Raw genomic sequence first — 13,671 nt, 5'->3', positions numbered from 1 at the left:
TTCGGGGCCTCACATCTGTCCATTTCTCTTCTTGGACTGTGTTGTGGCTGGGGGGGACGACTTATAACTCACAAGAAACCTGAATCAGTGTGGTAGTTGTAGCTATATAAGAAGATTCTATATTTCTTTTAATGGAAGGGTTATCCTATCATCATAACAATCTGATGACTTGGAGAAAGATGTGACAAGGAAGGAAAAAGGAATTGAATCCATTTGTTGATTGATTCAACACGAAATGCTTTTGTCCCTGCAGAGAAAAGACTACTCTGCTATAATGAGAAAATAAGGAGTAACTTCTCTTAAGTGGCCTGTTTAAAAGAGACTTCAGAGTTCAGAACGGACTCTATATGTCTGGAGGACTTTTTTTAATATATATTATTGATGAGTTAAGGAGACTTCATTAAACATAATCAAATTTAAAATGTAATCAAAAGTGTCCATAATATTTATGGTTACATGGTTTGTGTATTTTATTGAAACAGGTAAAGACAAAAAAAACAAACAAGGAAACAGATGAACAGAGAACTTTATCTTGCTTGTTTGAAAGAGTTAAACAGTGTAAAATGTTGAGTTTAGCTGATGAAAGTGCTCAGGTGTGGCAAAAAGGTCTGTTTTATTTATTTCATCCATAGTCTCTGACAAGCATAACACAAAAGTTGAATTAAAAAAAAATCACCTATTGCACTATTATTTTCTATATAGACAACTTTTTATTTATTTGTACACTTTATTAATCTATTTTCATTATAATCACTATTAACAGTGAATGAAAGGCATAAATTGCTTTGTTTGAAGTTTCACAATATATAAATAAACGAAACAGGTCATTTGAATTTGCACACGAACTTTTACAAGCTTATCCACATGCAGACGGGCATAATAATAGATGGTCTGCCCTCCCTCCATGGCTCACAGTTCAGTTGTCACACAGAGCCAGCGAAGTGAACAACAGTTGATGCAGGGAGAGGCACAAAGAGCGAGCGCCGACTCGACCCCTCCTGATTCTCCTCCGACTCAGGGCAGTGGTGGTGGAGAGACAAAGGCCGGCTCTCTCCAAGCCTCAGCGCAGGAGGCCCTGCTGTTTGCGCCCGTCCTGCCCCTCCGAACATGTCTTTCACCACTATTCCAATAACGGTGCCCCCGCTGGTGATGCTGGATGCCACCTCACTGGCACATGACAGCGTTACAGGGATCCCACGGTGCCAGCGCGGCGATGACGCCCATGGACCGACTGCTGCCTAATCAGAGCATGTCTTTGCTCTACGGGGAAGTCGCATGAATTCCTGCGTGCCTTCCTGGCGGCGAGGTAGACAGACAGGAAGTCTCTGTAGCGCGGGGCACACCCTAACCAAGCTTCCCCGAAGTGCTCGGATCCCGTGAAGAGGAACTCTCCGTCCCCGGGCTTCACGTGGCACTGCAGGAGTGTGTGGATGTGTCCGTGCCAAGTCGGCGTTGATCCGTCCAGCTGTTGCCTGAAGACCCGGCTGCGCTGCCAGTAGACTCTCCCCCCAGAGACCTCCACCAACGATGTTTTATGTTGAAGGTTGTGGGAGACATTTTTAATGTGACCACGAACCACTGAAAGGAAAACAAGGAGGGATCACCTTTAATACAGAAATGATTTGAAAACGCTCGAAATCGAACAAGTTTTCACTTTCTCAAATATTTCTACCATTCCAACTAAACTGCTTTCCCTGGGGGGAAAAAAAGGCAGTCGGTGAGACAAGGACAGGTAAATCGAGACGAATTGCTGAAATACTGCTCCTGCCAACCAAAGCAGTTTTGTTTCAGTTCCCAACGTCTGTTAAGCTTCTCTGCACTCCTCTGCTTTTTTTTTTTTTTTTTTTTTTTTTTACACCAAACCATAACCAGTATAGTTAACTTTTTTTTTTCCTCTGAGATTTACTGAGTACATAACATAGATTACCCATGTCACTTGGTGGCATTGCAACATACAAAGCCTTACTGTATGTAGAAAGTGTGAGATAAAGCAGTGCTGCAGTGGCAGTGAAAACTTTGACAAAATGTCAGACAAAACATTAACAGCTGTGGACTCTGATTATGTGTACCCACCAAAATCACTGTTGCAGATGGCCATAAGAAGTTCTGTGTCATTGCAGGGCCGGCATGAAGCTGTGGGTTGAAAGAAAATCTGCACTGAATTACACCTCGATGAATGTTACACATAAAAACACATGTCAAATGATCCTGTTTTTGCTTTTCTGTATCGTTTATGGGATTCGTTCAATTTCGTTATTAACGTCCAATCTCTGTGAACTGTGCAAGTGTCTATCAGTAATTGCCCCCCCCCCCCTTACCTAACGTCTGAGCCACACACCAACTTCATCCCCCTCCCTCATCACATCACAGACTGGAGGAACCATGGATTAGATGAAGGAATGCTGCTTCTCTATTTGGGCTTTTCCAAGAGCTCTGCCCACTGCATCGCCTCCAGATCAAAAAGCGCCACTCATCTTGACCTCGCGTTTGACTCCCATTGTATCTACCTAATTGAATGACCCCGTGCCGATGCAGGCGACCGTAGGAACCAAACACCCTGCCAGACCGGCAATACACACACACACACAAAAAAAAGATATACCAGCAGCTTGTCTATTATGGACACAGAGTGACATCACCGTGCTGGGAGCGGCCGCACACATGGATAAATGCTAATAAACAGACGTCCACAATGACGAGGCATTTGCGGAATTTGCAGAAGTATTTGCCGTTTCAATTCAGGCCCCTTGGCCCAGTGCCCTCCAGCCACCCTGTGGTCTGCTCCGTCCTCTAAGCTTTGTCCCCTGATGGAAACCAGACAACCAGACAAAACACAAGACTGACCAGCAGCTGCATGAACCAGCCAACAGGGCAGAAGTCTGTAATTAAATAACCACTGAGGCTTTTTTTTTTTTCCCCAAGAGTCTCTTCTCTCACATCTATGACTCAGCACGTTTAAAATGCCTGCAAATGTTTCCCAATAATGCAAGACCAAGTTTTAAAACTGCATGCAAACTTGAAGCTCTGAGTATAATAGTGCTCCCTTTCGTCATTATTATGTTGATTAAATGACAACGAAATTCTAAAACGTATGAATTTGTTGTAAAATACAACACTGAAGATCGGGAAATAGAGAGGAATGATTTTATAACAACCTGGAAATCATCATGATGACCCAAGGGAGGTTAACATATCCATCTATATAACTGCTGTACTTCAGTATAATTATTAGGAGCTTGTGGGTGACTTTGTCTGTCTTATCCAACTTGTCCTCTTGTCATATTCATTTCATGTGTTATTAAATTTGCAGCAAAACATGCAAAGATCATTAAAACGGAAACTAACGACTAAACTACATTTCTCTTAACTTTTAAATGGGGGTATTGTTGTAATGCAGTTTTATAATTCAGATGTTGCCTTCAAAGAAACATTCTCCTTTAAGAGAATGAGATCATTTGATTTTAGTAGCAATACAGTTACACAAAACATTCATGAATCCATGCAAAACCAAAAATCTATCACATACTTCTTCACCGAGAAAGGCGTTTTAAAATGAGTACAAACGTTTGTAATAGTTTCTTTTTCTACACAGTAAATCTTTGATGTGCAATTTCCATAATAGCACTCTGTTTCCATGCCATAAGTCAAAGTTCATTGGCCTGAGTAGATTACTGTTTAAATTATACTGCTATTTATTAAGCTATTTATTAAGCACTTGGATTGTTTGGATTGAGGGTTTTTGGTGCAGTGGGACCAGCCGTGTCTTTCTGGTCGACTCACCCTGCAGCCCAGCTTGGCCCACGTGAGACGCGGTGCTCCTGTTACCCAGCAACTCATATCTGAAGCCGACCATGCGCCTGCTCCAGGGTCCCTCCATCTGCGAGCTGGCCTGGAGGTAGATTGCGGGCCTGTGCGGCCCGTCCGCCCAGAAGCAGAGCACATGCTGATCGCCGTTGGTCTCGAGAAGCTCCAGCTCCCCGGCGCGCTCGATGAAGGCGTTGGCCCCGCCGAGCGACGGGGACGGCTTGATGCAGACGGTCGTCGTGCGCCGGGCCGAGGACAGGTTTGGCTCGAGGACCACTCTGAGCGCGTGACCCGGGTAGACCCAGCGCACTGAGCCCTCCGTGCAGCGCAGGCGCACCTGGAGAACGAGCCTGGAGTCCATCCCAGCTGCAAAACCGCTGGATCAACAGTGACATTGGGGGATTTAACTCGTTATGAGCCAAAAAGCAAATAAAAATGTGATACACTCTAATTAAATGATACACTCTAATTAAATAGATGAAATTAGTGTTCACCTCCTATATAAAGATGCTTAAGAAATAAGAAATTAAAGAAACATTATTAAAGTCATCTGATGAGTCATGTGTCTTTATTGGTCATTTATAGGTTGATAAATTAGTTTGAACTGTTATTTTAAGCGATACAAATTTGCAAATATTGTTACAATAAAACAACTTGCCTTTTTCTAATATTTTCACTCATCCTCAAAGAATTAGATGTGTTCTCAGAAGGGCTTAAATTGAATGGCCACCCTAAACGCACACATTTATTGATTCATATATTATCTGCGCAAAAAACGCAAACCATTTACTGTGCAACTAGTGCACTATTCTTCTTATATTGCACTGTTTATTTGTTGTTACATCTTGTTCACTTGCACCAAGAGAGGAGCAGCTCTCCACTTTCGTTGTACATCTTGATAAAAACGGTTTTCTCATTATGTCCCTGCTGATATTAGAACGACTTACCTTCCTGTCCAGTTGCACAGATCAACCGCAGAGTTGAGAGCCACGAAATACATACAAATCATCACGGTTGCCAACATTTCATCCAAACAAAGATAAATATCCCCAAGGGAGTGGATGGCAGCGCATGACTGGGGAGTTTGGGAACGAGTGAGCAAAGTGCCGCTGCACCCCCTGCTCTCTCTCTCTCTCTCGCTCCCCCCCCCCCCCCCCCTCTCTCTCTCTCTCTCTCCACATAAAAACACACTCAACCAACACACTTTCTCTGTCTGCGGCTCTAATTAGGCCTGATCCAGTTGTGTGGGGCTGCTGCTGGCCTCTGCACCCTTTGTCTTTGCTCTCTACACAGACAGTCTGCCTGGAAGCCTGCAGCCATCTGTTAACATCAGAGAGCAGTAATTGATTCACTCCTGCAGACTGTCAGCGGTGCGTTATTTTACTCTCACTGGCCTGATCTCAATCTTTTGACGCATTTAAATTCCGAAGCTCGATACAGGTAGAATTGCACTGCTGCAATGTCAAATCGCTTTCTGTCTTTACTCCGGATTCATCTCTGATTTAGGCTAATCAAAAAGGGAGGGAAATAAATACAGTCGGTGTTTCTGTGTGTGAGAGGCCCCTCTAGCGGTAGGTTAACGCAGCGCGGGGATCCTCACATCTGGTCTGCTGCAGTCAGACTGTCATGGCACAACTTCACCAGCAGCCGGAGCATGCTGCAACTCAACGACCTCCATGACTGCGCACGAACACAAAGGTGAATGCGCTGCAATCTTTCGTCAATGATTAATCCGCTCGGGATGAGCGGGCCCGCTTAGTTTTAACCCACAAACTCTTTGTGCAGAAGTACTCGAGCTCCCTCTCAGAGGGGGTTTAACTGGTGGCGACATCTTGTGGAGGGAAACTCTGAATAGTGCAAAGCATTTTCAGGGCCAGTGGATGTTTTCTTTCTCAAGGTTATTCTGTAGCTCCAGGCCCGAGGGCAGATCAGAAGGCTGGGGCTGAGAATAGTTTGTTTGTTTGAATCAGGAGAAATTATCCAGATGTTGTCTCAGACATTGTAAATGTTTGTGTCACGAGATTATAAAGACAGGGACGAAGTTGAACACTGTTACTTGAGATGAACGCATGTACTATTGCGCAGCGTAATGGATTTTACGCAATTTTGGGATCGAAAGAAATGGATCATGCAATTCTAAGTCAGATTTAATTATTCCCCTTTTTTGTGCTTGGTGATTTCAGTCTTCTTCTAAAACATGTGGTTCAAATCACTTTCACATTGGGCTGCATACAACTTCAGCTTTACCTAAAACGATTGTCAGAGAGTTGAAAACTACTGCTCTTATTTTGCAGGACGTTCATACGCGTCAATGAGATCCAAAACAAGGCCAACTTCAGGGAAACTGCGCCTGACTGAAGCGGCCTCCACAATGTCTCGGTATATCCACTACGTAACTTTTACACGCAGTAGGCCTAATAATGTGAGAAAGGTGTGCTCTTTAAACCAACCGGTATGCGCATTTACCTTGCCCGCTCCACCCGCAGGACGCGGGGTCAAAGTTTCAGCACCTGCAGGCTCCCTGCCCGCGCCCATGAGCCTGAAGACTGCATGCAGTAACATAATCCTGTTACAGTGGCTTAAAGCGTTTGAAGATCTGCAAATCAAAGCGCATCTCAGCCGAAGTGACCTTTCGAGGTACAGTCGTGATAAAGACATATGGGAGGCAACTTCGACGCGCCCCTTTATTTTACAATTGAGTCTATGAACGCGGAGCATTCGGCTTTCATTCACACGAAACTTTTTTGTCATCTTGTAGAATCTTCTCTGAAATAAAGCCACAGTAAAAATGAAACGGAAAGGTATTTATTTCACTCGTGTTTTGGCCTTTATCGTGTAACGTGAACCGGAGAGGTCACGGAAACGTTGAAGCTTTTTATTGAGAGTCAAGCGGATGAACCGGTAAATAAACATGATTAAAACATATACTTTATCTCATAAGTTCCCCTAAATTGTGTCGAAATTGTTTATGCACAAGAAAACTTCCACAAAGAACAGTTAATGGTTTTAATCTGACTTCTGCATGCTGACATGAAATACTTGCACATTAATCAAAGAATACAATTACCGGTGATCTGCAAAGATGTTTGATTCATTGTTTGTAATTAGTTTTGTATTCAATTTAGCTGGAAAGATGTAAATATGAATTGGAAGAGTTACTTCAAGGAAAGCGTCCCGATGTAAAATGTCTTTTTGTGACTTATTTCATCTCGCTCTCTAAAAATAAACACGATTACCACATAATGTTAAACGTCTCAGGCTCCAATAACTAAAACAATTAAAGCAAACATACACATCTGTTATGCTCGAATTATTTTCTTATTTATCTCTTCATATTTACCACAGTGGATCCACTTTTTGATCTGGTCTTTCCAGCTTATGTTTTGACGTGGTTGCATTTGTTTGGTTATAACTGAAAGATTTCTGTTCAAGAAAGAAAGTCCAAACTGTAGGAACTTGGGGAGCAATGACATGAAATGCAATAAGAGCAGAAACACTTTTTGTAACTGACAAACATTTTAATTTTTTAATTTTCATATGAGCGTATTAAATATTTCAACGTACACGTTTGAAAGTTACATACAAAAAAATATAGCATTATAGTAGACGTGTTAGTAAGTAGTTTGTTAAACAATTATCTGAGCAGGTATCTATATTTTCTTCGTCTTAACTACACGGAGTACTCATCTTTTCTCTCTGAAAAAGCCTCTGTCCGTGCTACTCTCTCTGATGGTGACGGTCAGAAAGTTCGAGGTGACGTCTGTCACGGTCACAGTATCCGTGTTGGTGAGACTCGGCCTCCAGGACGAGACTCGCTGTGCGGACGCTTCGTGGACGGACTGAAAGGAAGCTGATGGTTGCTCCCGAGGCGGACGGTACATTTTCACCTGGTGGCTGCTGTGCGGTGCAGAATGAGGAATGGACATCCTGCTCAAACTGTAAGTCCTGTGTCCGCCCTGCGCACCTTTACGCACGTCTGGTCTGAACGCGCAGGTGAAGCCCCCCATGTGTCTGGATTTGGGCGTTATCGTGGTCTCCTCCTGAAACCTCCTGGTGAGCTGGAGGAGGCTGTGGTCTGACGGCTCTCCGTGGTGGTAATGCACAGGGCGGGACATCTTGGACAGGCCGTGAGACTCCTGCTCCTCCAGTAACCGGCTCCGTTTGGCGTCCGGTTCAGCCGAGCTGTTCCCCTTGTCGTCGTCATAATGCAGCTGCATCTTCGGTTTGCGTCCTCTCTTTTTGGGGTAAAGAATGGGACCATGGACCATGAGATCAGCTGGCGGAGGCGGCCTGGGCCTCCTCTCCGGTTCTGGTGGTCGGACGGCGACACTTTCCCCTCTGTTCACCGCGCTCGGAGGGAAGATTGTGGGAACCACTGTACGTAAACCCTCCCGGGCCCTCGGGGTGACAACCGGCTCCGGGATGGGATAGGAAACCTGGATCCCTCTGGGTGACTCTCTTCTAAAGTCATAAGTCCGTTCTTTGGCTTTAGCTTTGGCCTGGGGGCATTGGGGGAAAAAAAACGAACTCAAGTGTTTGTTTTTTAAGTCAAGATTTAAGAGAATAAGCTGGACATCTCGTCAGTTAAAGTAGGCGTTTAAGGCCTCGTGCAGGAGTTTTCTTTTTTAAAGAAATGTTTTCCTTTAAAAGACTACATAACGATACATAACAATTTATTAATTTTTTGTTATGAACGTATAAGCACCATGTCTTAAAGAACATTGTACACATGGGTTAAGGATTGCATCTACCGTTTCACAAGTATTTTATGTACTACAACAAACAACAACAAAACGGCACACAATGTTCAATTGCTGAAAAGAGATATCATCCCTACGATTCTTGACAGTTTCATAAAGCTGAGGAGATGTAATGGAAAGTATGGAATGGACAGATTGACCCACCTTCAGGAGAAATGTCTCAGGTTTGGGTCCCCTCTTTTTGGGGCCGAACATCTCTCTTTCACGCTCCCTGGTAAAGAAACGTCACGATGCATTAACCAATTATTTTAACTGGAGTAGCTTTAACTCCAAAGTTTTTTCGTAAATATTAATTTGCAAGGGTGGCGAAATGTGAGTGTTTTTCTGTCGAGTTTGTGAAAGGAAATTGTGCGTTATGCTAAAAAAAAAAAAAAAAAGAGCAAGTGAATCACACTTTATACTCAAACTAAGCGGTATGATGATCTTAAATGGTTAAAAAAAAAAAAAAACCGTCGCGCTTCACTTCTTTTCAGAAGACTAAGATTACATGTTGAAAACTAACTTGTTTTGTTCTGAGAAAACGCTGCTGGAGAGTTTGTGCCATCTCCTGTGTGCTCAGCGGCCTACGTGCTGCGCTGTCAAAACCCTCACCTCTCCTCGAAGGCGGCGAAGAGGCGTGCGTCCAGAATGTTTTCCTCCGGCTCCCAGGTGCTGTACCTGTGTCACAACAAGCACAGCAGAGGGCTTTTGGTGCCACTCATCGAGCAAATCTGTTGTCACCGCGCGCGCGCGCGTGGATTTTAATACTTTTATCAGGGCAATCTTTTGCCGCGTGCGCCGCAATTCCAGGCTACGTAGCGGACAGTGACGCATGACTGAAAGCCACAGCTATGGTGCAAAGTAAATACACACCGAGCTGGACTGATTGCTTGCGATGCGGCGCACATACAACCCGCTAGACTCTTAGCAGACTGCGCCACGGCACGGAGCTCAGGAAATTAAAGAGGAAAGAACCGTCCATAAGCAGAGTATCGACAGTGTGCGAAGTGGTGCAGTTGTGCGAGCCGCCAGGATGGAGCGCTGTCTTTCACAGCCTCGCTTTAATGTACTCACTTCTGAGACCAGCCCTTCCATTTTACGAGATATTCCCAGCGACCCTGCAAAAAAAAAAACACAAGCAAGATAGATTGAGGTGATCGGAGGAGCGTCTGCCGGCCCTCTGCAAAACAAATCACATGTTTGCGCAATAAGGTGTAGAGACACTGCGGGGAGGAAAAGCAGCGAATACCCGTCTGATTCTCCGTTTAATGATGGACTCGGCTGCGAAGACGCTTTCACCGACAGCCGAGAGCTCCATGGTTCACCATGCACCTCGTTTATTTCTGTCTCTTTTTAATATTTTTGGCTTCCCTCGTCTTCTTCGGGTTGTTTAATTCCGCACATCCCATAATACGCAATCTGGGGTGGACGTCATCACGTCTTTTTCTGTTGCCAGGCACCGCGGTCTGCAGGACGGATCGTAGCGGAGCACATTGGCTCGGTTGTTGCTACGTGCTCCGGGTTTGTGAGTGAGGGGGAGGAGCCCCGCTGCTCTGCTCGGCTCTGCTCGGCTCTGGCTGCTGTACAGGAATGTCTGCCTGGCACACTGGATCAAGTCAGAGGCTCCCGGAGCGGGTCCGCTGACCCCCGAGGTCCCGGAGGGGGTCCACACAGCCCACACGCAATGAAAGACACACATCGATACAAAAAAAAATACATGTAAATAATGACATAATGTTTGTTTGTTTTTTAAAACACACTAACATTCAAAAAGTCAAATGTCCTCTTTTTATGTAAGTGACGGTAAAAAAATAAAAATAATAATCAAGACCTATTACTGATCCAATAACCAAAAATTCAAATCCTCGTCAACAAATTGCACAAATTAAAGCTTCCTTTGAAGGGAATCGATCGCAATACAGGCCTGGATACAGTCTCATTAGAGCATATCTTCTTGACTGATTTTCCAAGAAAATATTTACTTACAACAAACCAAATAATTGAATAATTAAATGTATATATCCAACAGATTTACGTTTACTGACTCGCAGCATGTGCCACGACCATCCATGGAAATTCCTGTCATGCGTAATGTGTGCGTATTTCTGTTTTAACTGTGATTTTTATCAGACACGCTGCTTATGATCTACAAACAGCTCACTGTTCCTCTCAGTATTTCACTGGCGCGTGAAGATTGCTTCGCTAAGAGGGATGAATATTAAGAGATTTAAAGATGCTCTTTTTCTTTTTTATTGATCCGCAACTCATTCGGTGACGCACACACCCGCTGTCCCTCACGTGAATAAACTCAATGTACCTTAATGTGTCCTTGATAAATTACTGGACATTGGGTTGATAAGCATGCTCTAATATAAATGGAACAATCATCAATTATCTCAATTATTCCAAACAAACAAAATAGCTCAACCCGAATCTTATGCCATTCTTAAAATGCTTTAAAAAAAATACCTTAATTGGAGATAGACAGCCTGTTTACCACGTGGGTTTGTGATTATTAGTATAAAATGTGGGAATATGTTAAATCAAACTTATTCGGAATGTTTTGGTATCTAAATTGAATTGGGACTTTGCTAAAATTACAGATTAAAATCTTTAAATGTATCTGGAATCACCCCGCAAAACAGCGACGTTTCAAATCTTAAACATTTTTTAAATAAACAAATGACCAGGCGACTTTCATCAAACGCCAAAAGTCCCATTTTAAAGCGAATCAAGCGAAACAATTATTGAAAACCAACAAAGATATTTAAAACACTGCAAGGTTGAAAAAAATGTTTGCATTTGCCTTTGTTTTCTATACGTATTTATCCTTTTGTGTTTTTTTAATTGAAAGTTAAACTAAAAAATATTTAATTTGTGTCGCTGGTACTATCATTATTATTATTATTATTATTATTATCATTATTATTATTGTTGTTGTTGTATTACTGTTGTAACATTTTTCATATATTATTTTAAACCACAACTAAACACTTGAACATCATTATTGTTGCCTATTTACATTTTAACTTATTATTATTATTATTATTATTATTATTATTATTATTATTATTATTATTATTATTATACCACCTCGATTCTCTGTAAAGTAATCACTGTTCTCTCTCTCTTTCTTTGCCTTTAAAAAAAAAATCAGAAACACATTATTCTCATAAATATGCACTAAACAAGAGCTTCGCATTTATTTGTCATTTTTGTCTGTGGTGCCCAAACTGCTGGGTTTTACATTCCTCTGCTATTCGATTAAAATAATATGATAAAATAGCAAATTGATTTTGATCACATATATTACGCAATATTTAGACAAAAATTACAAGCCAAACCTGAGAATAAAATATGTACCAACCGATGCACGCAAGGCACACATTTCGCGCTTCCTCTCCATTTTATCTCTATATTATAAGAGTTAAATTTTGTGGAAAGGTAAACGTGTTGCTCAAGCAGTGTCGGCATGCCTGTCCAGGTAACATGTAAATAAATAAAACAAGACTGGAGCATACGCGTGAATTATCAGGAGAAAAAAAACCTTTTGGTTGGAACTGTGATGGGCAAGGAGCTGACCGAAAACAATTTTGTGGGCATTGTGTTGTTTACACAGGACACTGTATGTTTTGCAGAAAGATGCGCCTTTAGCAGTGACTTCATTTCGAGATATTTTACAGTAATCTGACGCCAATTAACTTCAGATATTTAGTATTGATTAAGTACAATGTCGTCTGTCGTGTGTGCGGTTGTTTATGTAGAATAAACACTTAAAACACAGCCTTGAATTTACCTGAAGTTACACCTTTGGAAGTAAGGGGGCACATTTTATTATTTATTTGTAATTGGGCTCTTGGGGTTAATTAAACGAAGAATATTGTCGCAGATTAATAAATATGAAGCGCGGGTTGGTGAAATAGGCTGAGAGGTGTGGCAGCCCCTATTTATCAGCCTTTATTCCAGATTGTGTCTACGAGGATAAAACAGCGAGTTCGCATATTTGCGTCTATATGTGTCTGTTGAATTTCCCCCCGCAGTGGAGCAGACAAAGGCGGGAGCGCCGCGGACAAAAGATGCGTTGTGGCTGCAGTCGAAATATGAACCACCATTTTGATAGTCATAGGCTGTAGACCGACATTTCCTTTCGGCACTAGAATGGCTCGAGCCTGCACGGTTTGTACAGACAGAGGGAGGACTGGTGCGCGCTGCGGGGAGAGGCGGCACCGTGCGGCGCGGCGCGTTGCCGCGCGCACAGAGCGCACGCTGCACGTTGCCGCCGCCGCCGCGTCCGCTGCTGCTGTTGTGAGGCTCTCCATATTTGGCTGTGAGTCGATGAAAAGTGAGTCTCCGTGAGCCGCAATGGCGACAGCCGTACATGAATAAACAGAGCTGGCTCTGTGAGAACATTATTGGCTCTCTGGTTTCTGGGCAACTATACTGCACACTGCTCGCGGTTCACTGTCCTACTTACCGGGCGACATTTTCTGCTGAAGGTGGCTCAGACAGAAGAGAGAAAAGAAGAAGAAAAAAAAAAAACCACAAACCAAAAAAACCGAAGCCTGTGTAGCTGCGATCTTCAGCATTGCTGTATTCTAGCGCATGTTTTGAATTAGGAGACGTCTTTTTCACCACAGCGTTCATTCAAACGCAGCTTTCTACATCAAATCTGCCCATAATATATATTCTTGCAGCAAAAAGGTTATGTCGGGGTGATCAAGTCTATTTAAATGTTTGCGCATTTGCCATCAAATTCCCCAAAATGCACACTGGTTAAAGGATTTTTGCATTTTTATCTGTAAATATTCCAACAATTTGTGATGGAGCTCAGGCCTCCGGCGGGTCATCCCGCAGGATTAAAGTGACATGAACCTGCTGCAGGGATTAAACCAACACTGAGCAGACTGCTGCTGTCTCCTCTTCTTCTTCTTCTTCTTCTTCTTCTTCTTCTTCTGCTTCTGCTGCTGCTGCTGCTGCTGCTGGGCACGATGATAAAGGGGGAATGTGAAACATCACACTTGGGCTATAAATATGCCCCCCCCCCCCCCCCCCCCATGCACCTCGACGATGTTTCAGTTCCCTATAGCTACTGATGCAGGACTGAGATGGTTCAAAGCCACGAGGCCTA

At 43.2% G+C, this 13,671-nt stretch overlaps 2 protein-coding genes across 2 annotated transcripts; both read right to left on the bottom strand.

Moving 5' to 3' along the window:
• Nucleotides 1–1,183: 1,183 nt before the first annotated feature.
• Nucleotides 1,184–4,813, bottom strand: LOC308141704 (meteorin-like protein; the record flags this gene model as incomplete). The annotated part of the gene is made up of 4 exons (XM_080511913.1): nt 1,184–1,578; nt 2,074–2,133; nt 3,781–4,181; nt 4,752–4,813. The coding sequence occupies 4 exons, from the start codon at nt 4,811–4,813 to the stop codon at nt 1,184–1,186; spliced, it is 918 nt and encodes a 305-aa protein (XP_080368039.1).
• Nucleotides 4,814–7,321: 2,508 nt separating this feature from the next.
• Nucleotides 7,322–10,049, bottom strand: cbx8a (chromobox homolog 8a (Pc class homolog, Drosophila)). Its single transcript, XM_080510981.1, has 5 exons — nt 9,793–10,049; nt 9,618–9,661; nt 9,156–9,221; nt 8,709–8,775; nt 7,322–8,303 (listed from the first exon to the last, which is right to left on the bottom strand). Exons 1-5 carry the CDS (start codon nt 9,859–9,861, stop codon nt 7,488–7,490), a joined length of 1,062 nt encoding a protein of 353 aa, XP_080367107.1. The 5' UTR covers nt 9,862–10,049; the 3' UTR covers nt 7,322–7,487.
• Between the last annotated feature and the right edge of the window lie 3,622 nt (nt 10,050–13,671).

This window comes from Blennius ocellaris (assembly GCF_963422515.1).
Source record: "Blennius ocellaris genome assembly, chromosome: 16".
Lineage (NCBI taxonomy): Eukaryota > Metazoa > Chordata > Actinopteri > Blenniiformes > Blenniidae > Blennius > Blennius ocellaris.
The sequence above is the reverse complement of the archived record's forward strand: the minus strand, read 5'-3'. Positions and strand labels throughout refer to the sequence as shown.